Raw genomic sequence first — 26,812 nt, forward strand, 5'->3', positions numbered from 1 at the left:
GCTTGTATATATCATTACAAATGATAGATCATATTGGAAAATTCTCCTTGTTTCAAAGAACCGCATTTGTCGTTTATGACATTTTGGATTATTCAAGTTTTCTAACTATTTGATGGGGGAAATTTGAATTAAAACGTGTGGCCTTCAGCGAATGTGAATATAAACTAGATATTATATGAAAAAATGTTTATTTACAAATGACACTTACATTTTATTGGTTTTGTGTATTGCCTCAATGAATATCGGAGTATCGGCTGTATACATTAGGGGAATTGAAAGCATGAATACTGTTTACATATTAAAGTGTGTATTTTGAAGAGCTAATATTAATAGCTGTGAATAAATGTGTTGGATATTTCTTTAAACAAAAGAAGATTTTACGCTAAGAAATGTAACGGAGAATAGGCAAAAGGTAAGAAGAAAGCTTTTTGATGATAAGATTGATAGACCCAAACTGGTGAGTTTTTTATGATGTGTATAGATACAACAATTTCTCCGCGGTTATGTGATTATATGTGATTGTTTGTGATGGATTGTTTTCACATTGTAAGATTCTCGGAGGAATTATATAAAAAAGAAACCTTGTCTAGCATTAGTTATTCATTGTTGTGTGTGTTTGTGTATAAAATTGATTAGGTAGTATGAACAACTTGGCCGTGAAATAAGAACTAGATTGACGACAGATGGAAACAATATGCGTTAATGATGAGGGGGGATGACAATGTTGGTGACTTTGTATGATATCATATATCATAGATTAAGAATGATATGAAAAAAGATAATGTAAGAATGATAATGTAACAAATAAATACAATAAAAATGGAAATATGATGTTATTTTTATGATTAAATGTAACTGTATTATATATAATATGATGAAAATTAACATGCAATATCGTTTGGAGTGAAGAGTTTATAAATGATTTTTTTTTTATAATGATGAAATATATTTCAATGCAGTGATGATTTTTGTGTGTCATAATAGATAATGTTTTTCGTATAATGAAAATTATAGGTAATGTTATGTAACAAATGATGTGTTCTTCATGATAACAATTTTGTTTACTATATGAATTATGTTTTATAAAAGCAATAAATGCGCAATGAAATTGCATGTGCTGATTATATCTGAGCTATGTAATATGGTTAAAAAAGATTCAAGTGTTAAATAAGTTTTACATTTGCCTTAGAAATGACTATAAACATTTCTTTATTGTGATGCTTCTGAGCGGTTAAGTATACTTAATGGGTTGCAGCAAAAACTATTTGTATTGGAAGGCTATTTATTTATTTGTTTATTTTAAAATATCATTCGTCTTTGAAGGTTTTTAATAACCAGTTATCATTATAGGTAAAAATTACAACAATAATATACACATACTGACTGAATAAGCAACAGTGCAGATGGTTGCATATTAATTGCAGTTACATTGGTTGCCAACGGTATAAGCCGTGTGCTCTGTGTGAGACGGGCTTTACGGACAACAGGTTACGATATACATGTTGCTTGCATTTATTCACGCGTGTGGCTTGCGAAATACAAAAGATTATAATCGTAAATACGCACATTTAAATGTAAAAAGTGTGTTCTGGCCTTTCAAGATTGCATATCATAGTTTGTTCAAGAAATATTTCCTCTCTTTCTCCGAAATAATCGAATAATAAAATGAGTTTTATAAAAGTACACTATCAGTTATATCACCCTTTTAAATTGAACGGTTCACCCTACAGGAAGAAGGACGTAATTAAATTTTATTTAATAAAGTGGTCTCAAATTTTATTACTCTTGGCTTGTATTTTTTTATTAAAAATGGTTTTGAGGTTTTCCTTTTCCTCGGTTTCAATTTTTTCATTTTCTATATGAATTACAGTTGAGAATTGAGCGGCAGGTGAACTGTATTTTAGTCATATTTGTCGGTATTATTTGGATTACGTAACCAGTGTTCTTGAATTTAGTAACGGTTATAACTGTACCATCAGTTACATCTATCCTCTCCAAAGGAAGCAATTGGTAAAAGCGGCGGGGCCCAGATGACATTAGCGATATAATCGCCAACTTAGTCGTCACTTCAAATCATCAATGACAGAAACTTATGTAGTGCTTAGAACTTAAAATGGCAATTCCAAGACCAGTTTAAGGTCTCGTTAAAGAAATGATTAAAACACATTGTTCGCAAAATAAAATGTGGTTAAGTCTATTGTTGTTGACAGTTTCATTAGCCGTTTGGACTACATTTGAAAAAAAATAACAAAATTGTTAGCTGTATTTTTAGCTCACCTGTCACAAAGTGACAGGGTGAGCTTTTGTGATCGCTTTTCGTCCGGCGTCCGTCCGTCCGTCCGTCCGTCGTCCGTCTGTCGTCCGTCGTCCGTCCGTAAACTTTTGCTTTAAATGACATCTCCTCATAAACCGCTGAGCCAATTTCATCCAAACTTCACAGGAATGTTCCTTTGGTGGTCACCTTTAAAAATTGTTCAAAGAATTTAATTCTGTGCAGAACTCTGGTTGCCATGGCAACCAAAAGAAAAATCTTTAAATATCTTCTTTTAAACAACCCTAAGAGCTAGAGCTTAGATATTTGGCATGAAACATCTTCTAGTAAGTGTCTACCAAGTTTGTTCAAATAAAAGCCCTGGGGTCAAAATTGGCCCCGCCCCAGGGGGTCATAGATTTTCCCTATATGCATATAGTAAAAACTTAAAAAATCTTCTTTTAAAGAACCCAAAGAGCTAGAGCTAAGATATTTGGCATGAAACATCTTCTAGTGAGTGTCTACCAAGTTTGTTCAAATAAAAGCCCTGGGGTCAAAATTGGCCCCGCCCCAGGGGGTCATTGATTTTCCCTATATGCATATAGTAAAAACTTAAAAAATCTTCTTTTAAAGAACTGTAACAGCTAGAGCTTAGATATATGGCATGAAACATCTTCTAGTGACTGTCTACCAAGTTTGTTCAAATAAAAGCCCTGGGGTCAAAATTGGCCCTGCCCGGGGGTCATTGATTTTCCCTATATGCATATAGTAAAAACTTAAAAAAATCTTCTTTTAAAGAACCGTTAGAGCTAGAGCTTAGATATTAAGCATGAAACATCTTCTTATGAATGTCTACCAAGTTTGTTCAAATAAAAGCCCTGGGGTCAAAATTGGCCCCGCCCCAGGGGGTCATTGATTTTCCCTATATGCATATAGTAAAAACTTAAAAAATCTTCTTTTAAAGAACCCAAAGAGCTAGAGCTAAGATATTTAGCATGAAACATGTTCTAATGGGTGTCTACCAAGTATGTTCAAATAAAAGCCCCGGGGTCAAAACTGGCCCGCCCCGGGGGTCATTGATTTTCCTTATATGTGTATAGGAAAAACTTAAAAATCTTCTTTGAAAAAAACCCAAATAGCTAGAGTTTAGATATTAAGCATGAAACATCTTTAAGTAAATATCTACAAAAGTTGTTCAAATAAAAGTCCGGGGGTCAAAACTGGCCCTGCCCCAGGGGTGTCATTGTTTTTAACTATATGTGTATAGTAAAAGCTTAAAAAATCTTCTTTTAAAAAACCCAATGAGCAAGAAACATGAAACATCTTCTTATGGGTGTCTACCAAGTCTGTTCAAATAAACAAATAAAAGCCCTTGGGTAAAATTGGCCCGGGGGGGGGGGCTATATACAGGTGAGCGACCTCAGGGCCATCATGGCCCTCTTGTTTATTATTTTAAACGTGATTTCCAAAACAAAAGTGAAAATTATTTTAACTGATTTCTAACAGCTATAAGATCGGTATAAGTTGCATGGGGACTGAAATATCGGACATAATTTGTTTTTGGAAATAATTTATACATTTCGTAAAATAGTAAGAACGGGAACCGAAGATACTTTCAATTATATATCGTCAATCAATACGATAAAAATTAAATTAAACTAATACACAATGAATGATAAAAGCTGTTACTGGTCTCACGTTTTTTATAATGAATATATTACAGAAACTTTATTCATAAATTGATTAATATTAAGGACACATATGTGGTTATAATTCTCATCTTTACAACGTGACATTTGTATAATCATAAAACAATAAGTCAAATACATCAATTTATAAGAAAACTATATGAATATTTCAAAACGTAAATTTGTATATTTTCAGATGTACAATGCAAACTTTGCCGACGGCAGAACATTCCAGCAATGGCCGTCACAACAACAGCAGCAACAGCAGCAGCAGCAACAACAACATCCACCAGTCGCTCCCCAACATCTCCAACAACATCCACAACAACATCCACAACAGCAACCAATATCTCGTCAACTACAACAGCAAAAAAGTTCGTCTATAACATCTGATCGGTAAGTTACGATTAGAATTAATTAATTTATCAAATATGTAAGTATACACACATACGTTTATATTAATGATATCTCTAAAAAGTTTGTTTTGTTTATATTAATGATTTCTCTAAAAAATTGTGTTTCATAAAAAATAATAAATTGACGGATAAGGAGTGTGTAATTTAATCACCTATCTGTTGAAATTTTGGTTACTTTTCTATGTCATCCAATCTTGTCTGCACACATTGAACTGTTCCTAGTCAATCAGACATAGTTCATTTTATGAAAATATTCAATGGTTTTGTCCAGATTGAAGATAGACAAGTTCATTTAAGATATTCAGTGTGTTTTTTATTTGTTCAGATATTGTTTTATCTTCTGATCAGACATCATGTATGTCTTAAGGGTATTTTTTTACATTGAAAGTAACGGTTCATAGATCATTGGCCGCTGATATTTTGTTTTGACGTATCTATTGCCTAAGATCATATAAACAATATACAAATACAAATATAAAATAAATAAATAAAATAAAAATATAGGGTAAGTCATTAAAAGGATTTGAGAAATAAATCAAGCAAACTAATTCGTAGATTATTCGTAATAATCCCTGTCAATTCAGAAAACAAGTAAATATAGATGGAGTGACTACTTACCATCTCTTTCAGTTTAGTAGCAATCAAAGATAAAGAAACCGAATTAACGATATTACGTAAAACGGATTGGATGTTTGGAAATAATTGTGATTTTGGTGCCAAGTTCAGAACTAGTATCAAAATCGTGCCTGAACAGATTTTAAATAGCCAGCCAATCTAGCACGTTAATGTAAAAATTCATGCAAAGAACATGAAAATTCAATTCCTGAGAAGTAACGCTGGATATGTATGTGTATTACGCACGAACAGCCAATCGATTGATGTAGAACTTTTGCGTGAAACACGCTTTATTGAATGATTATGTTTTATATCTTTTTGCATGACATCGTACACAGCTTCTTCGAAATAAGACCTCACAATTAAAGATTGTAATATGCCGTAGGCCAATCTAAGTGATTATCCTTAAATTTATTCGAGCATGGGTATGTGGTATTATTTTTTAAAGATCTCATCATGTTACTAATGTAAAATCGAATGAAATCTTTGTTAGTACAACATGTAACAGGAAATAGCGTTCCATGAAAAGTTTCCCTGATGACTAAAACTCATGAAATATTGATACTTGCTGATTAAAACTAGTTAAATTTATAGATTTGTGTCACGTAAGTTAACTGGGATGTATTTTCTTCTGACATTTGGTAGCTGTTTTTAACTTCATATGACTTATACGGACTTATTTATTGTAATAACAGATAATTTCAATACTTTACTTAATCTTATTCCAGTTATTTATTTATTAAAACTGATATATTAATCATTGAAGTGCGACTTTTTAGGCAATAACTAACATTTGTGATTAATCAGTTGGCCTAAACATAAACCTTTTGTTCAATTTGATATTTTCAAAACACTGATATTATACATATGTTGTTTCTTTTGACTAATCTTTGCTTTTCGACGCGTTGCGATTCGTCGTGAGGCAAAAAGTGAAGAAGTCGAACCCTGAGCATTTATAGTATATAATCATGAGAAAGTATTTTTTTAACTCAACCGGTTGCATCATTCTTATGACAAAACAAGTTGGGTGTTAACACAAAGTAATGATAACTTATTACTTATAGTTGTGTATAAAATAAATTCATTCTGTTTTTCAAACATAATGGTTGTTAATTTCAATTACAGGCAGTAGCATTTAACAATTAAGATTTCACTTACATTTTAACGTTTATTAGTGCATACATTGTCGATTTTCATCCTTAAACGTTTGCCTTTTGCATTCTTAAAAAAAGGATTTTGGATAAATTGTCCATTTGCATAACAAATTGAATACATTAAAGCGTGTAATATGGGATAATTTTGTTAATTAAAAAAAAAAATTCTCATTTTTATTACATTCAAATTAGAAAATTTTATTTCTGATTCTTATTAAGTTTTTCCCCTCATAAGATACTATTTGTTGTTGAACTTTTGAAGTCCGCTAACGTTAGTTGCAGTCTGCAATTTGTATTGTTCATATTTTGTTATTTTGCTTTGTGGTTAATTTTTTCGCATCAAAACGACACAACCCGTATTGCATAGCCGATATACATTCCTCTTATACAATTTTCTTTTCTCATTGTTTTAACTTTATTTGGTTACATAAATAAAGAAATAGATACATGTAAATAAATAAATAAATAAATAAATAAATAAATAAAAGCATGAAAGAAAGAAAGAAAGAAAGAATGAATGAATGAATGAATGAATGAATGAATGAATGAATAAATAAATAAATAAATAAATAAATAAATGAATAAATAATGAATAAATGAAAAGAATGAATTATGAAAAAATAAATAAAACGTTGATATTTTCAACGTTAAGGTTTACAGTATATGTTATTGAAATTATTCTTAAATTAGATATGTTTTTTCCCAACGTTAATTAATAAAAAAAAAACAAAAACAAATCAATCTTGACCAGACATATCATCATAAAAGACCTAACCACTTCCTTGTATTGATTTTACCGACTGGTATTCAAGGATGTAGTTCATTTTTTGGTTAAGTTTTTTTTTTATTTGATGAGATCTATAGTTGATGTATCATGTAATGCCTGAGGTCTGATGTTTTCCCTCTTTGAAATTGGAAACGAAGGCACAGAAGAGGACAAATCAAATATATCGTATGAAGATACGCTTAAGTAGTTGTGATGTAAAATTGTTTTATTTTCTATTTATATATTTTATACCTATTTATTTAGTATTAATTCATGTAATTTCCTTTGCAGGATTTGGGTAGATACATCGAACGAGGACGAAACAATGCATCAAATGTCAGTATTTAAAACTTCAAATAAGAGTCATTTAACTCCCCCATTAGATCTCTCAGAGGGACGTCGACACGTGGAGAGTCCACTTGATTTATCAGTCAAAACAAGGAAACGATGCGCAGATACTACCGAATATGGCGAAATTTCAAGACACAATATACTCTCCGAAGCTAATATGGCTAAACGTCTTTGCGTGACACGAGACTATGCTTACCCTCAGGGACATCCCAATTTCAACAAGGAAACCTTTCCCGAAAAGACATTCCAAGGGGATTCTATATCAAGAAATAAAATGATACAGCAGAAACAACTTGCTATGAGCAAATTTCCAAATACAATGCACAAAGGCAGTTCTCAAGTCAGTCCGTCAGCACTTGCCCAACAACAATATGTCGACATTCAACGACAGCATATGAATCAACAGTCCAAACTTAATTTGGCTCAAAGCCAGAAGCTTAGAACTGTTCAGTACAGTATGGGAAATATAGCCCCATCGCAACAAGTGCATTCAGGAATACAACAGAAAAGTCATGTGCCATATGAAACAGTAGCATCAACGGTAAAGAGAACCCAGCAAAGCATGACAGAATCTGTTGCTCTAAAGGGTTTCTTCGAACCGACTCATAAAGTCACCGTTAACGCTGGAAGCACTCAGCAAACATCTCACTTGCCACAACAATCGGTTTATCAAAGACCTCCAGCAGAGCAACGAATTGTTGGACCAACAAATAGACATTTATCAGGGAAATCAAGCGAACATGGTGAATACGACGAACGTAGCCGTCAAATGCCATTTCCGAACACAACAATGTATCAAAGACAAGGTTCAGAAATAAACAGAAATTTCAGCGGTCAGTCAAGTACAGCGAGTGAAAGAGAATTGATTCAACAAAAAACGATACAATATCAGAGGCAACTGCAAGTGCAAAAGTCTCGGGACCAGATTGCCATGTTGTCACAAAAGATGATGCTAACGCCTCAAGATCATCAGCATCAGAAAATGGCATACTTAATGGACATGCAAAAACAGAATGAAAGCCGCGTTTCTCAATCTCAGTCAGCAGCGCAAGCAATGTACGGAAGTCGAGCGCAACACTCACCGTATGCCCAATCTAGACAGCCGGCCTCTGCAACGGCGTCTTATCAGGACAGTTTGAGGAAAGACAGAAGCGATTTTTCTTCTTCGCCACGTTGTATTCGGGTGGGCCAACCTGTACCGTTGTCAGACATTCACCAAGAGCACTCGCATGCTCTCGAACAGGTACATGCCGTGCAAAATCGTCCAGAAATAATTGCCCAACAACAGCTTGTGGCAGAGGCAAGTAAACTCCGCAGAAGTACTGCAGAAATATCTTACACAAATCAACAAGCTATGTTAAACGCAGCAAGGATGCAACATACAATCCGCTATGAGCCTACTGGTATGAGGTATGGCATTCCTAAAGATGCCAATGAAAGCTCGGCCAATTATATCGTAAGAAATGATCAGAACAAAGCATCAATAGCAATGCATCATCCAAGTGTTATACAGAGACCACAAGGCTTTATTCCGCCAAGAATATTTCGAGGCGGTGCTCGGGCACAAGAGCCAACTACTCAAAGAGTAACAAACGAGTCACAGCAACAGATTCCTCGCTATGATTATAACAGTGACCAAACATACAGAACTCGGCAAGAAATAGTTGGTACTAGGGAAAGGCCATATGCTCAGAAACATGACATGCTTTCTGGAAAAGAAGTCATGAAAATACAACAAAGAGTCGCAGAACAAAGAGGAGACGTTGGTTTAGGTGGCAATTGTGGGCATAATAAAATTTTTCCAAAAACAGTCCAGCACAGGGACACAAATGACCATGCACAAAATGCATTAACTGGGCCATCAAATAAAAGTTCAGGCAGACGAAGGTCTTTACAAGATCAGCAGAGCCGCGAAAATATTCCATCTGATTTTTCTCGGGGTGTGTCCTGTGATGGCCGCGAAAGAAGTCATAGCATTTCAAAAAATGCTGGAAGCTTTAGTCCTAATTTAGGGGCTAACACTCAAAAGAATGATGCTAGTGTAAATGAACGTCAAATGATCTCATTAAAGACTTGTCCTAGTGAGAGGTCTATAACTAAAGGAACAAGTGGACTTACCAAAGGTTCATCCAATATGGACCCTTTTAGTCAGTACTTAATGCGGGAACTTAAAAAGACAGACGATGACAAATCTGTAAATCCATTCGCAAATAGATCTCTTTTAGACGAATTTGATAGATCAGCAAATTCCTCTCCTGTTGATAAAACTAAAAGTGCTCAAGTAGACCAGTTTGAAAAGTTAGACCTTGTCGAAAGGTCTAAAGCAAGTAGCATTAAGGAAATGTCGAAAGTTGACACTAATATAAGTGATAAGGAAGACACATCATATACTTTACCATTACAAATAGCCATACCAGGACATAAAGCAGAAACTTCTTCATCGGCAACAGTAGCATCGTCATGTTTAACATCATCAGTTACAACATCATCATCAATAGCAACAGCACGATCGAGTGTAATAGCGAGTTCAAAATCTGATACAAATGTTTCTAAGAATCCAAAACTTATGTCGCGAAAACATATGATATTAAGTGCTTTCCGCCAAGAAGAAGAGGATCTAAAAAACACAAATAACACTGTAAATATTGATCAGAATGAAAAAGTTCCAATGGAAAGTGCTAAATACGCAGCAAGAAAATCGGACAAAGAATCAAATCAGCATGGGTACCCTTCTTCTCCTAAAATGCCTATTCTTAGTCCACAAGAGCGTAATAGAACGACACCACTTGTAAGTCCTGCGGTAGGTGAACCTCCAAATTTGGAAGATTCATCGAAAACAAATCAAGGGAACGATTCTTCAAAAAAGGAAATAAATAGTTTGGAAGAACATTTACATAGACTAATATCAGACGCTGTAAAGGGCTCGGTTAACAAAGACAAAGAGTCCGTTTATGAATCTGTACGTAGGGAACTTAGCTCCCAGCCGCAAAGTAAAGTATTCTTATCAAGGCAATTATCGCAAACAAAAAACATTCCTGTTGCAAATGTTGCCCCAATAGTTCACGGTAAAGCGATATCAGATGCTCTCGAAGGACGTGATAAAACTTTAACAGGTAAATTCGATGATGACTTTGATGAAGAAGATGATAAAATGGCAGATATAGTAACGAGATCTCTATTTGGGGACCAAGGAATTTTTAGTAAAGAATTAAAACGTGAAAATGACGAGTCTATATCAACGCAACAGGACAATGAAGCAGAAAGATCTGATTCCAATATAAGTTTACCGTCGTTCAATGCAGAAACGTTGTATGATGAAAATAGTAATTCCAAACGTATGTCGCCTGGTCTGAAGAAGCTTATGTTATATAGACACAGAGATACAACTAATAGCAGCAGTGAGAAAAACAGCGAAACAATTTCAAATATAAACATAAAGAGTAAAAGTTGGCCAGCTATGGTTAAGAATGAATCTTCGCTTCATTGCGAGAAACAAGTTAAACATCAGAAAGGTAAAGGACGAAACGTATTTGGCGCATTTAGTGAAATAGTAGGGCAACAGTCTAATTCTGAACTGAACCCTAGCGAATCTGCAAATGATAATGCTACGGATATCCAAGGTACCACGGAAAAAGCAATGCAGTGGACAAAGTTTTACCAAGACGAATCAGACCGTCGAGATATTATTATGGTAAGACACTTGAAATGTTTGTCAAAATTTTTTCTTGAATTACCTTTGTAGAACTTTAGAATACGGCGTCTTGCGTGGATTCCGAATTAATGCAGATGAGCTGGTAAAATATTGTTTATATGTGTTTACTTAATTCTTTTGATATTTTCTGCCTATTTTTTGTAAAATTATGATGACTGTAGCCGCAAGTGATGATCATGATGACTGGTTCATAGTTACCAGTGATTTTTTTCAGATTGTTTATCAATTTTATTTTTTTCTTAATTAATATTTATGTATCTTTTCAACTTTAGGTGTCTAATACTGATTATGACGGTGACGACGAACAGGTCCGGGACAGTTTATTGCAAAGAAAGAACAAACATTCGAACACAAAACAGCAGGTATGTTCTGAAAATACTTTGGTTTTGAAATTTTCTTTATTGCAAATTAAATGTTTGTTCTGGTTGATGTTAATAGATAGAAACTATACAAATCATTGTTAGATTCGTGAAAACTATGTTATTGTGTATAACAATTTCATAGTTTAATTTTGTTTTTTCAAATAAGTGGAAATTATTAGATATACCGGTAAAATTATTTCCATCTTTACGGAGAGATAGTGGTAAGATGATATTGTTTCACTTTGCATAATTCTGATGTTCAACAAGCGTGTCCCGAGATATAACGCACGTTGTATGAATAATTCAAATTCTGGTGAAAATTGACTTCAAATGACTAACATGCACGCAGACATGCATCTGAAATATCCTGGAAAGCATTGAACCTAATTTCTAGTTTCAACAATTCAAGAATCGATAGTTAAATTCCCCATTTAATGATACAGAAAAACGGTTGGAAAAATAACTCAATTAGCAAAACACGAAACACGACTGAATAATTCTGTTGATTTTATTATTCAATTACTGATGCTTCGTTCTAGCCATGAGTTGAATATTTTATATATAGATATGTTGATCGTGACCGATGTTCATGAATTAATATGACAATAATTTTACGAGAAAGACATTTCCTAATGTGTGCTCATTGATACGACCAGAATCTATTACAGCATAAAATTTGTTTATAAGATAGCAATGGAGAAGCAGACTCACTTTATCATAAACTGCAAACTGCCTATTCAATTGATTGTGTATGTGTTATTGTTATTTCTCCGAATTGCCCATGTGTGAAATTACAGTACACAGTACAGCATCACTGTACCATGTATTGCAAGCTTAAACAATCAGCTTCCATCTTTTGTTTGCGATGGTAGGAAGGTGTGATTCTTGTCTTTGTCTGTCTCAAATGTATCCTAAAGGCACAACATAATTAAATGATTTCCTCTGAAAATTGTGATATAATCACTGCTAAGTAATCAAATTACAAAGTCTTTTATTGAACTAGTGAATGTAGTAAAGCGTTACATTTATAACCTTTCTCAACTGAATTCAGTCATTGATTAAATACATAAAACATTTCGCAAGAAAACTCCAACAACGGCGCAACATTTTTAATATGACGTCAACTTTTAAGTAATAATGGCGTTGATTACGTCATGAACGATTTAATAAAATAATGTTTGTGAATCGTTTACATTAAAAACAAGTAATTTGATTGGTTGAATAGATGAAAGAAAGAAGAATTTGAACTATTTATATATAAGTGATACATCATGACGTAGCAAATTTGACAATGAGCGTCAGTGTGAAGAAAACATATCCAAACAAATACTATCAACTTTTTATTTACTTAAGAATTTTCGTAAATGCTATGAGTATATTTGTGTTTTATTTAGGCTGATCGTTTGATTAAGAAGGCAAGGCATCGCAGGAACAGTAAACAAGAAGGTAGATATTTATAATACGAGCCGCGCCATGACAAAACCATCATAATGTGTTTGCGACCAGCATGTATACAGACCAGCCTGCGCATCCGCGTAGTCTGATCAGGATCCATGCTGTTCGCTTACCAACCCTATTACAAGTACAGAAACTGATAGCGAACATCATGGATCCTGATCAGACGGCGCGGATGCGCATGCTGGTCTGGATCCATGCTGTCACAAACGCACTATGTTGGTTTTGTCGTGACGCGGCTTATATAGATTTGCATGTTTTTGCTTGTCAGATGGTATCCATGCTTTCTTTTTTACCTTTGTCAATCGGCTTACCCATTTGTGGCTTATCCATTGCCTTATTATCGAGTGATTGATTGGTGTAATTTTGAAGTGCTTTTCTGTTGTCACTTTTTTGGTGACCTTTATACTTCTATAGCCTATAGTCAGTAACTTGGTCAAAATTAAGCCCAGCAACAGAAATTTACGCTGTATGCCTTGTCAATCCATTTTGTAGATTTCAATACAACGTGTATAATCAGACATATTGTTTGCCATGACAAAATGATCAATGCAGTGTATAAATATTTCGCTAGTAGCTTTAAGGTGGCCGTTGTTAATAGAAGAAACCGAACCCGAGTGTGTGGTTGTTAATTTCTAGGAAGGATTTCTATATTTTGATAATTGGCGGTCGTTAATGAAAGTAGCCATTTTAAAAAGAGAAATATATATACTATCAAATATCATATTTACTTGGCAATATGGTAACTCGTGGTTTGATGATTAAAGAAATAAAATAATGTTAATTATCTGTGATTTCACTGCAGCATATTAGGTTATGTTTTGTGTTACATTTATTCAATTAATATGAGCGCAAAAACAAATGATATATAACAAATGTGAAAATGGTATATACTTATATATTGTGTCGAGCAATGCAACGTTTCAGGCTGGTCAGATATACTGTTGGCACATGCAAATCCCCTGGTTCAGCAGGTTTATACGTTAACGTAATATATTGAATATTCATTTACATTTAAGACAGTTTAGACATTTATAAAGATCTATTATTGGTCAATCATCATTCTCAATGTCAATCTTTTGAACTATATATCTAGTTAAACGGAAAAAAATGAGCATAATGTCAATTGAAGATATCTTATGAACAATAGTATTAATCATACGACTGTCACGTTTTCCAGAAACCTTTTGATTTATTTCATGAAAAATAATATGATATTTAACAAGGCCATCAAGTATCACTGTTCTCTAGTAAACAACCTGTCAGCCGCATCTGTTACAGGCTCTCCAATAATTAAATAACTGGTGGTAACATCTCCAATCATTGTTTCGTGATTGTTTACAAAATAAAACATTGTATATTTAATAATACAGCTGGATCAAAATCGTTGAATGTCCGTCGTCCGTCCATTTTTAGCTCGTTAACACCCTAGTCGTCACATTTTTGCCCCAATTGATGATTTTCCTAGTTGTTACTCCGACGAGTTCAAACATTCGTCATCTTAGATGAAAAACTAGGTCACAGGAGCCAAAAACAGAAAAATTTTGTTAACACTCTAGTGCATACTGTTTCGGTCCAAATATCTAAGTAATTAGTGAGAAAGGTTGTATTTATATTATTTACAACTAAAGTTCGAGAATAGGTCACCTGGGGTCAAAAACTATTAAAGTTATGATACCAGTTTAAGTTTCATAAACTTTTTATGTCTTTCCATTCATTGCTGACAGTATTAATAGCCTTAATAATCAGGTGAGCAATATCAGGGCCACCATGGCGTTCTTTTTAAGAGACTTGTACTTGTACTTAAGGGTTTTTACAACTTTGAAGAAAAAACACAAAAATACACTTACAAACTACTTCCTTAATATAAATTAAAAAATACAAGGTTTTTCGTGAGATCATAAAGTTAGAAAGGCAACTGTATTTGTATAACTGATTATATTGTCTTACACCGAATATTCTTCATAGGGACTTTAGTTTTTTTTGGAAATTCGTATATTTGTTCTTTACGACATACTCCACCATAGTTGGTTAATATTTTTCGTCATAATATATTTCCCCTTACTATTATATTTATACTTATATTTTGTTCTTTTTACATTTTTTCCCTTACGATTGGTTTGTTTTGGGTATATTTTGTTCTTTATAAGATATTTTCCTTTATTAGTGATTCGCTTCTTTATAAGATATCTAAACCATATATGTTATCTTTGTAAGATATTCCAATGATTTTGTTTGGCTATATTTTGTTCTATATATAAGCTTCCCCCTCTTGGTTCGGCTAAAAGTTATTGACTTCAATGGGATATCTTTCCTACAAATATTTTATAACGTATCACAACACCCGAAAATATATCCGACAAACCGTTCCTACCTAGCTGAGATTCTTTCACATTCAACGAACTTAGTTGGAAAAGGTGATAATTGTTTATGTTGGAATATTGAACAATAGAAAGGAACGCAAATAAAAGGCTTGTTCCCAAAACAGGATATTTTGTTTCATTAGTTTCACCTTTTTGATAAGGATATAATTTTTTCACCTTTTATTTGATAGAGCACATTTAAGGGAAAGGAAATGGGCTGCTGTACGTAATTTTTTTACTATCAAACTCGCAACTTGAAAATGCTTAAAACAGCATTTGAGAACAACATTTTTTATATAAACTGATGTTGTAAGGAAACAGTTTACACCCCATTCATTGACACATATTTTCTTTAGTTTACTGATCAAACTTTTCCTTAAACAACTTTTGCGTAGAAGGATTTCATAATATTTTCGAGTGCTTTCATTTCATTTTTTCAGTGTTTTTAATTGTACTTGGGTATCTTTTAGTTTTATGCATGTTATCTGTTGTTACTAGGCGACCTTCGTTCCCGGCATGCCTTACACGTGAAGCGGAAGTCACACAGGGGTTTTGTGGATTTTATGCCACAGGTTTTGTCTCGGAGAACTCGATCAAAGTCTTCAGGTAAGAAAAAGGATAAAATGACGTGATTGCTATTGACGTCATTGTGTCAAACGAATTAAACAAGTAGATAAACCTCTGGATGGTGTTGTTTCTCATACGAAAATAAACATAAAAAAACCCTAGAATGGTATTTGGATATGTACTCTTACAAAGTATTCTGAATCTGCTCTTCTTTATTCGAGGCATTAATCAGAATCAGCGTGAATTTGTTTCTATTAAAAGAATTTTTAAACAAATGGTGACCCCCCCCCCCCAAAAAAAAAAAAAACCAAAAAAAACCCGTCAAAATAGTTTCAATATCATAAGAATAGATATAATATTATAAAAAGACAGTTATAATACCATGAAAATTCTTATCATATCGTCGGGTTTAAAACGCAAAGGAACATTACGCTTATTCTTATAAAAAATTCATTTCCTTAATGGAAGTTCACATGAAAGAAAATTTTGCAATTTGATATTGGATAGTTAAACGGAATCTATAATTAGACACATGAATCCAATCTGATAAATTAAATGTAATTTAAAAGACGACGGCTAGATTATGTAATTCAAAATGAATGTAAATGGAAGATTCTTGAAGGTGGTTTCAATTATATAAATTTGATTTTACAATTTATGGGAAAAGCATCGGATTTATAATGCAAAATTTCTCCTTGACATTTCATCTCGGGCATTTGTCTTTTACCGCTGATTCTAAAAAAAATGCCGGATAGGTAGTCGTTCACTACAGTAGTATAGACATGGGTAGTTACTGGTTAGTTATCCAGGAAAACCTGTTATGTGGACAGACCGCCGACTTGTTGTAATCGCCATTAACATCAGACAAACAAAATTACAAAATTTGATTGCTCGGTGGTCCATAAGTTCTTACTGTCAACTTCGTCTTTTTTATAAATTGCTAGATTACACATTTTCTGTCATAAGTTTATGTTGATTGTAAAAAAACAACATTTCATGATTTGTAGTAAAGACACGTACACACAGAATTATGTACAGATACATATTCACATAATAAAATATACAAGGTCTGAATTTAAAACAAGGTCTGTAATAAAAGAATCAAAAATGTCCTCTCACATTATTGTAGGGGAAAAAGGCAAAATAACTTTTCTTACCTTTTCTTTCGGTTATAACAATAAAACTGGTTTTTATCCGTTTTTATTCCTCCTTATATGCTTAAAGAAATCGAAATATTTCAATGCATTGAAAATTGTCTTTCCCCTCTAAATGTTAGGTTAACCAGTATTTGGACAATGTATTTATAAAATCATTGTTATTTTTTAAGCGTCTACATCACATAGACGGAAAGCAAAAACTAGCAGTCCAACTCGCAGACACAGCCGGCGTTCTTCAAGCCAAGACACGAATCGCGCTGGTGCCCCTCAAAAGACAAGACAACGACGGGCTAGCTCACTCGACCGGGAAACAAAATCAAAACTCTCTAAATTGAAAACAAAACAAACATGCTTTTCGGATAACGAACTGGAATCGGATAAAACATTCAAGCGTGGTTCTAGTTTACATGACACCCCAGTAGATTCTGATGCCACTTGGCACAATGAGGATGAAAGCACGGACGAAGACTATTTTCAAAATTATGAAGATGAATTTAAACAGTTTATACGTAAAGGTGATGATAGTCTTAGATTTAAAAAAGCGCCGGCAGCGAAAAAGAAGAAAGGATTTCATTTTAAACAAAAATACATCTTTCAAAGGAAACGAAGAAATAACAAAGGCAGAGGAAGGGGGTTCGATACAAATTCTAGATTTGGTGCCCGTTTAGATGCTATCTACAGTTTTCATGAAGAGGTAAAGTATTATACTTGGCATATATTATATTCACTTCCTAGACACGTTTTTCAAATAGCCTTATTAAACACGTTTCATTTAGGGTTTTTATCTTTGATGAGTAGTATCAAGAATAATTATGAGAAATATATGAGTAATGTTTGTTATGTTTTTACATGAAATTTGTTAATTTAACAACCGCAACAGGTGTCGAAATTTGAGTTTTGAATTCTGTTTAAGATCTCAGGATTTTCATTGGTCAGTGTACATTCTGTGGCAGGTCCTGACCAATTAAATTCCTGAGATCTGAGTGTTTGAGCCTTGAAAAATTTTATAACCTCGAACCCAGGTATTTTATACATTTAAAAACATTATGTGTAGTTCAGTTTTTAAACTATCTTACTTCTATCGTTATTTCGTTAATCGTCTTTATATTTTTGTAGTAACCACACTTTATACGTTTTGTAGAATTTATACGTCAGATATATTTGCTTTTAAAGATTTATACCTAAACATTTGACATTTACTTTAACAGAGTCAAGATCTGGGACAATTCCAGGATCCTTCAGGAGACTTGTACCCACATTGCAACATTCCTCCTCCTGCAGATCTAAAACGCGTCACTGTCGGTAAAGATTCCGGACAAACAGTTCTACATAGAGCGACGAGAATGGGCCTGGAGGTATAATATGTTTTATCTTATATAGAAATATCAGCCATGGAATGAAACCTAAAATATTTTCTTAAAATGTAGTTTGTAACCACAGCATATTATTTGATGGTATATGTTGCATCTGTTTATTCAAATTGATTAAATGAAAGTCTTCGTCATAAACCATGCATTTAATGTACCGTTTCATCATAATTGCTTTCGTTTCTATAAAGGATGACGATCAAAATTCGTTGACTTGTCAATTTTTTTTGGTTCTGAAAAGAAAATGTTGAAAATATGAAAAGGAAGTCATTTGACTGACTTCTTATAAATATTAGATCATAGCTTTGCGACGTTTTAATAGGTATGCGTTTAGCTTTGACTTTTGAATGTTAACTTGTAACAACTTTGTATCTTTGTTTGTCCATTAGTTTTTCATTTAATATTTATTTCATAACAATATGCATATCTTAGAGTAGACACTTACGTTCGTCTATAAAACAAAACTACAAAGCTTGTGAGACCTTTGGAACCTTTATGAGAGTCTTGTTTATAACCATCTGGTATAAACTGGTTCCGCTAGTTTTTAAGATTAAGTTGAACAATTTATTAAAATAATTTTAAATTGCACAGTTTTTGTAAACTTGTTAAACTCGTGTAAAATTTGTATTTTCTGTCTTGATTAATGATCTCGTTCATGAATAATTTTGCCCCCATCCAATTTACATCATTTCAAGATCAGACTTTCTCAGTATTTATTCTGCCTTAATGGTGTATAAAATCTGCATTGCAAATAATTTTGATTGAATCACAATTTGTCATATTAGGATACGAAGCGTGAGTATCAAAACCTTAATCAAATTCGGGATGATTTTGTCTCTTTGGTTTGAATAAAGTACATCAAACCATTTATTGATAAAATTTAGCGACGAAGATATGAATTGTTTCTTACGCCGACACCGTTCTAGAAAATATCTTATATAAAAAGGCCCTAAAGTACTAAATCATCGATTGAACTATGAGAGGTTAACCTCAAAACAGTTTGTATCCACTACTCATCATTTGAAAAGGTTATCTGTGGGAAGTCGATTAGTCTAGGAAGCATTCCAAACAATTGATGGGAATATTTCACATGAAGACACGCGCCAACAAATAATCTGATGTTGTTTTTTTTGTCTTGAGATATGTATCTGGTTTAAGTGCACTTATTATAACATTTTATCATGAGATGAATACCTATGTTTTACAAATAAATACAAGCATATAAAATAACTTTTGCGTACTTTTGGGTGGAAGAAGGCTTGTTTGATCTATTTTTGATGATTTTGAATTAGTCGTAATAAAAATAAAGCAAAAATACACTTATTACATAAATGTAAATAGTTATGAATTAATATAAAACATTTTTTAAAGTTTTTTAAGAGATGGTATAGATAAATGCGCGTACAATAATAGCAACTTAATAACTTTGTTCTTTTATTTGGCTCGCAGTGCTTTAAGTTAGACTAAATTAAATTAAATTGCACCAAAGCAATTTGTATAAAACAGCGCAAGAAAATTGTTTTACTTGAATGATGTTTGACGTATAAAATGGAGTCATATTACTATTTTACTGGATTTGATGAAATGTCATACATTAGTTCTTTTTAGAAGAAATGAAAATCTAATTTTTTTTCATCGCATATTCTTACTGTTATCAAATTGTTTTTGTTTTGCATTACAGGAAGTGGTTTTATACTGCTTAGCAACGGGTTCCGTTGATGTGAATGCGCGTGACAATGCTGGATACACGGCTTTACATGAGTGCGCATTGCGAGGCCGGGTTCAAATTGGCAAGCACCTTCTGACGTATGGCGCTGACGTCAATTGTTGTTCTACTGACGGAATCAGGTAAATATTAACACTTTATTACTGGGTTATTTAATTTTATCTTTATCATTGCCGTAATGATCTGAATATTGATAACAACTTTTACGCCAGTATTAGTTCAACCACACACTGTGCGTGTTCATATTTTAAGAGTTTATAAATTTAAAAACTTAAACGTATATTAATTTGCCAAATGCAAGCATTTTGGCAGTGAGAATATATAATATTTTATGCATTACTATTTTGTATTACTATTACATTGTTTGCGGAAATGATGCACTTTCATAATTATTATGCCAAGGACCAGAGTATTTCTTTTATCAGTGTAACGAATGAAAATAGCAAAACTACAATTTTGATTATTAAATAAACAACTTAATGAAATGGTGGTTACTTTACAGACCTATCCATGATGCCGTGGAGAACGACCATCTAGAGATGTTGCGACTTCTTCTATCATACGGTGCTGACCCAACTCTTGCCACATACGCTGGAAGGTCACTGATAAAAATTGCACGCTCAGAACGTATGCTCAAATTTATCAAACGTAAGTCAATCAATCAATCAATCAATCAATCAATCAATCAATGTGTGAATGAATGAATTAATGAATGATGAAAGGAGGGAAGGACGGACAGAATGAATGGATCGATCGATCGATCGATCAATCGATCAATCAATCAATCAACGTATGAATGAATAAATGAATGAATGTATTAATGTATGATGGAAGGAAGGAAGGACGGACAGAACGAATGGATCGATCAATCAATCAATCAATCTAATCTATCAATCAATTTATAAAAATGAAACATTCAGTCAATCGATTTATAATAAATCAATCAATTTAAAGGTTTAGTTATCAAAGAACAAAGAAAGTTGATAAATCAATTACTCGATCAATTCATTTGTCAATAAAAAAGATAGTCGACAATAAAATTAGAAAGGAATGATGTTACATGTATGCCTAGGAACAAAGTAATTGGACGAATTAAATATGCTTTAAGTGTATATTTCTTTAATGTTAAATTCCAGAAATCGTTGACACATTTGAGCTGAGTCACGACAAAACCAACATAATGCGTATGCAACCAGCATGGATCCAGACCAGCCTGCGCATCCGAGCAGTCTGATTAGGATCCATGCTGTTCGCTATCAGTTTCTCTACTTGTAATAGGGTTGGTAAGTGAACAGCATGGATTCTGATCAGACTGCGCGGATGCGCAGGCTGGTCTGGATCCATGCAGGTCGCAAACGCACAATGTTGGTTTTGTCGTGACGCGGCTCATTTTTTTTACTCCTGTATTACAAGACCAAACCAATTTACATTTATGATGTAGATTCTAAATAAAGCAAAATCTTTGCGGTCTTTTTATAAAAGTTATTGATCTTATAAGATTTACTGACGTTACAAAAGAAATAGTGTAGTTTTCTGAAAATTTGTCTTTTGATTGTTTATTAAAAGAAATTTCTGACCACTGTGTTTGTCAACAACATTTATCCATGAAAGCAAAATATCTGTAACACATTGTATCTCTTTATGCCTACGTATTTGATATTTTGTCCATATTTCCTGGAAAATTTCTCTCTTGAATCAAATATTTTTCCTTGGGAGTAGTTTTGTCAATAATATTATGAAAAAAGGAGGAGAGATGAAATATATTTGCTGTGGCATTTAACTGAATTAACTGAATAACAATTAAATTGTGAAAAAAGGAAAAAACAAATAATAATAATAAAAAACATTGACTGATCAAAATATTTATACGCTCAAATACGGAAAGTGGAGGAAAACGCCGAACTTTGTTGAGTCTGTAACATTTATATGTAGGAGTCAATTTTAATGTCGCTAATTCAGAACTGCATCAAAGAATTAGGAAAATCAAACGATTTCAATGGACACAAAAGAAATTGGCCAGTAAGTAATCTTATTGATAACTTAAGTCTTTTGTTTACAGGATACAACTGCGACATCAATGGATACCCAACAGACAATGAGGGAAAACCATGGCAGTTTAAAAGATCCAGTACAGTATTAGGTGAGAATCTTAGTTTTATTCTGACGTCCTTGATACAAATGACGTCATTTAGTTTTTATAAATTATTTTATTTCGCAACATGTTTTTTTCTATAGATCTACTAAGAAATCGTCTATTGTCTTAGAATATATTTTATTGCACTTAATACATTCAATGAATCATTTTCTCAATAGAATTTACCTTTACATTGTAGAAAGTGAAAGCGGAAGCGGATGTGCAATATTTGACAATCTCCCGTCTGACCCTGAAGACGAGTCTCAAGATCTCTGTACATTCAGTTCTAAGCCACTCTTTATAACAAAACGTCTAACTCTAGAACCCACTAAACGGTAAGAATACATTTCTATTGTGAAATAACCAGAAAATCTGATTAGATTGCGTCATACATGACGTCATAACATTTTATTTGAATTATTTGATTATCCATCTATAGACTACTCAGTCAATGGGGGTTTAACTGTTAAGAAATGTGTGTATAACTCGATATAATATTATAAATCTAGGCCGATCAACGTCGGCGAAAAGTTGACAATGTTTTGAGGTCATTTTAATTAATTTTGCAAACAAAATGATTATCGAGTGAATCTATGAGAAGTCAAGAATCTAAAAAAAATATAAAAATGCATGTTTTCCTATTTCAAGTTTTCATTTTGTTTGATTCCAGGGTTGAAGATTATCATTTATTTGATGATGTTTTAGACAGTTTTAATGTGACCCGATCAGAATTCATGTCACAAGGAACTAGTTCTGGTGTTCGACATCTAATCAAGCAATTCCCCATTCAAACACTATTTGACGCTCACCTGGACAGCATTTATTATGAAAATTTTGCTTCTAAAGACGAGAACGACACCATCGAAGTCATAAGAAAAGTAGACTCTACCCAGCTTATAGCTAAGTTAGATAAAGATAGTTCTCCAGCATCCAAACGTGCTAAGGTTCAGTAGACTCAGTGGGATGATATGATGATCTTTATAACAGAGTGCAAGAATTTGTTAAATGACGTCATAAAAATGAAAATGACGTCATAATATTAAAAAAGTCTTAAATATGCTTGAAAGATGTCATGAATTAGATGATTATGACGTTATGATTATATTTTATGTTAAGTTTTGAATTATTTTATAAACGATATGGAGTGGCGTTAACAGACAGTTATCAAAGTGGTTCTTAGTCACATGACGTTGTTGCTTGTAGGCTGCTTATTATATTAAATAGAGGAGGTAAAATGTGTTCATTGACGTATATTGTATTCATCTATCCATCATTGTAATATACAGTATTCCAAAGTCTTTGCTGGTTAAAGACTGTGTTTCCGAAAAGGGGTGTTTCAAAAATAGTCACATGAAGAGTTGTAGATAAAACACTAAAATTATTAAACTTTCACCTCTAGAATTTTTTTTAGTTTTCAGTTATCATTTTCCTTTATTAGATTCTAAAAAGGAATATTTTTAATTTTTCTTTATTACTGATACACATTTTGTACAATATTTTACTTTGAGAAAAAAATCTTCATTTCTATTTTTGTAACACCCTTTTCGTTTATATAAATAATGATATTTGTTTTTTAGTTTTATAGTGGGCCTAATGTTTGAATTGTTGTTTCAATTTTGTGATATGAATGTCCATTGTTCTGCATCCATGAGGTTTCATTTTTTTTTTGTAAATATTTTGTTATGTTTTAAATATCTTTTAAAGATAAGGTGATTTCTATAGTATCAGCGGATATCACCGGATTTCACCGAAATGTAAATGTACATGATCTCTATTTCCGTGTGTTATTGATAGATTATTGAAGGCAAAGTACGCAAAAATATAAAGATTGTGTTGGATTTTAAATACGAAACATCAATAGAAAATGTATGTTTATTATCATCCTCGAAACGTTTTGGAGGAGGAGAAAGTTTTGACGAATTTGTCCTTCCATTTGTCGCACTTTCTGGACATAGCACATTTGCTAAGTGAATAATGTCTTTGATAGTCTGAAGCGCTTGGTGTTTCAGGCCAAGGTCACGGAGGCTAAAAATAGATTTTCCTCCTGTGTCTTATATACATGGCCCGTATTTTAGTTTTTTTAAACGATACCGGGGACGGCAAGAGCATTCAATTGGGTAACAGATATACTAATTTTTCTAATAGAATTTAATGCTTTTAGTTTTTCTTTTTTAAATTGTACTCTATCATACTCAATTTTGTTTAAGTAAAATCGTTTTAAAAACAAATTTTATAGAAAGTGCTTATTTTGTTTAAAAGTTAAATGACAAAAACTGTTTTAGTATTTCAATATTTTTTATTTGAAATAAAACTGCGTGCTTATAAAGCGAAAAAAAAATCTGAATATAAGTATATATTTTTAGCTCACCTGTCACTTTGCGACAGGGTGAGCTTTTGTGATCACTTTTCGTCCGTCGTCCGTCCGTCCGTCCGTCGTCCGTAAACTTTTACTTTAAATGACATCTCCTCATAAACCACTAAGCCAATTTCATCCAAACTTCACAGGAATGTTTCTTTGGTGGTCACCTTTGAAAATTGTTCAAAGAATTAAGTTCCATGCAGAACTCTAGTTGCCATGGCAACCAAAAGAAAAAAACTTTAAATGTCTTCTTCTAAAAAACCCAAAGAGCTAGAGCTTAGATATTTGGCATGACACATCTTCTAGTGAGTGTCTACCAAGTTTGTTCAAATAAAAGCCCTGGGGTCAAAATTGGCTCCGCCCCAGGGGGTCGTTGATTTTTCCTATATGCATATAGTAAAAACTTTAAAATCTTCTTTTAAAGAACCCAAAGAGCTAGAGCTAAGATATGTAGCATGAAACATGTTCTAATGGATGTCTGCCAAGTTTGTTCAAATAAGAGCCCTGGGGTCAAAATTGGCCCCACCCCAGGCGGTCATTGATTTTCCCTATATGAATATAGTAAAAACTTAAAAATCTTCTTTTAAAGAACCCAAAGAGCTAGAGCTAAGATATTTAGCATGAAACATGTTCTAATGGATGTCTACCAAGTTTGTTCAAATAAGAGCCCTGGGGTCAAAATTGGCCCCGCCTCGGGGGGTCATTGATTTTCCCTATATGAATATAGTAAAAACTTAAAAATCTTCTTTTAAAGAGCCCAAAGAGCTAGAGCTAAGATATTTAGCATGAAACATGTTCTAATGGATGTCTACCAAGTTTGTTCAAATAAGAGCCCTGGGGTCAAAATTGGCCCCGCCCCGGGGGATATTGATTTTCCTTTTATGTGTATAGCAAAAACTTAAAAATCTTCATGGAAAAAACCCGAATAGCTAGAGTGTAGAGATTTAGCATGAAACATAATCTAGCGAGTGTCTACAAATATTGTTCAAATAAAAGCCCTGGGGTCAAAACTAGCCCTGCCCGAGGGGTGTCATTGTTTTTAGATATATGTGTAAAGAAAAAACTTAAAAAATCTTCTTTTAAAATACCCAACGAGCTAGACCTTAGATGTTTAGCATGACACATCTTCTAATAAGTGTCTTCCAAGTTTGTTCAAATAAAATCCCTTGGGTTTAAACTGGCCCCGCTCCGGGGGCCAATATACAGGTGAGCGACTTCAGGGCCATCATGGCCCTCTTGTTTAATTTTAGTATTTCAAAGATGTTTGTTTGTTTTATGAATGGAAACATATTCCTTATCATTAAGATGGAAACAGATTTTATTAAAAATGAATGATGAAAGGTTTAATAACAGGCTTGTACATGGGAAATTATACATGTATAAGAATATGGATCTTAAAGGTGTTTATGCTGTATTTTATATATTAAATGTGTATAGAGAGGGATATAAAAACGACAAGAGGGATATTCGAGAGGGATATACGGAAAGTGAGTGGCACAAGAGGGTGTAATGAAAGCAGCATGTCTCCAGATTCATTCAAACTTTCGTAAAATATTGTTAAGTGAACAAAGAAAGAAATTTACACGGTACAAACCGCACTTACAATCCACGTAAATTACAAAAAAGAGGTCAAAAAAAAAGCAAAAATAGCCCTTAATGTGTAAGTTTATTAGAAAATGCAAAAATCTGTCAAAAATCATACATAACATGTTAATCACACTTGAATCTTGTTACTTTTCTTAAAACTTTTGAACACTTTTCTCAAGTTTGATTCTCTTGAAATACTTTTGCTCATCTGGAGGCATGCATCATTCTTTAAGAGGTGTTGAGATACATGAACATTGATATGGAGTATGAGGAAATTAACGGCATTTAATGTTGGCGAATTTTAAAGAAAAATATATACCCCTAACCTCTCTAAATATCTTAAATGGTCATGCCTATCTTTCAATCTGGGCAAAACCTTGAATACTGACAGACTAGCGAAAAGTGCAGGCCATTATCAGAAGGCGCCGATGTGCCGGCTAATAATGGTCAGTACTGGTCTCATATGTATATTAAATCGTCGTCAGGAGAATAAAGGTAAATTGATTTTACTGAAAACTTATACACTGAAAATGTGATCCTTAATAGGCTGAAAGCGCAAAAATACGCATTTGCGGAAATAACTTCATGCGCATGCGTAACACTTATTTTTCTTTCCGCATTTTAGATAAAACATGATTCATATATTATTTCATTATAAATGAGAAAGTGTGCTTTTTGTATCTATAGAATATTTCATTTACTAGTTTTGTCAGTAATGAGTTGTTTCATCCTGTCGTTATCATGAGTGATGTGTAACATCGCAAATAAACATTGATCTTGTA

General features: G+C 33.1%; 1 protein-coding gene across 2 annotated transcripts; it reads left to right on the plus strand.

The window, feature by feature from the left end:
- Nucleotides 1-26,812, plus strand: LOC132721450 (putative mediator of RNA polymerase II transcription subunit 26). Of its 2 annotated transcripts, XM_060705757.1 has the most exons (13): nucleotides 3-412; nucleotides 4,136-4,335; nucleotides 7,182-10,932; nucleotides 11,226-11,315; nucleotides 12,710-12,761; nucleotides 15,632-15,739; nucleotides 17,028-17,551; nucleotides 18,066-18,212; nucleotides 19,906-20,072; nucleotides 20,453-20,598; nucleotides 22,010-22,090; nucleotides 22,284-22,419; nucleotides 22,755-26,812. In XM_060705757.1, the coding sequence occupies exons 2-13, from the start codon at nucleotides 4,136-4,138 to the stop codon at nucleotides 23,035-23,037; spliced, it is 5,685 nt and encodes a 1,894-aa protein (XP_060561740.1). In that variant the 5' UTR covers nucleotides 3-412; the 3' UTR covers nucleotides 23,038-26,812. The 2 variants fall into 2 exon arrangements, with proteins under 2 accessions (XP_060561741.1, XP_060561740.1); XM_060705758.1 differs by lacking the exon at nucleotides 15,632-15,739 and having other exon boundaries at nucleotides 1-412.

Source organism: Ruditapes philippinarum, unplaced genomic scaffold, assembly GCF_026571515.1.
Source record: "Ruditapes philippinarum isolate M1 unplaced genomic scaffold, ASM2657151v2 ctg1092_1_1_1_1, whole genome shotgun sequence".
Classification (NCBI taxonomy): domain Eukaryota; kingdom Metazoa; phylum Mollusca; class Bivalvia; order Venerida; family Veneridae; genus Ruditapes; species Ruditapes philippinarum.

Bases quoted from the DNA above. Each gene is read 5' to 3' on its own strand.
- LOC132721450 (XM_060705757.1), top strand. From the start codon at position 4,136: ATGTACAATGCAAACTTTGCCGACGGCAGAACATTCCAGCAATGGCCG. The intron at 17,552-18,065 runs GTAAAGTATTAT...TTACTTTAACAG, and splicing joins TCTACAGTTTTCATGAAGAG to AGTCAAGATCTGGGACAATT. The intron at 18,213-19,905 runs GTATAATATGTT...TTTGCATTACAG, and splicing joins CGACGAGAATGGGCCTGGAG to GAAGTGGTTTTATACTGCTT.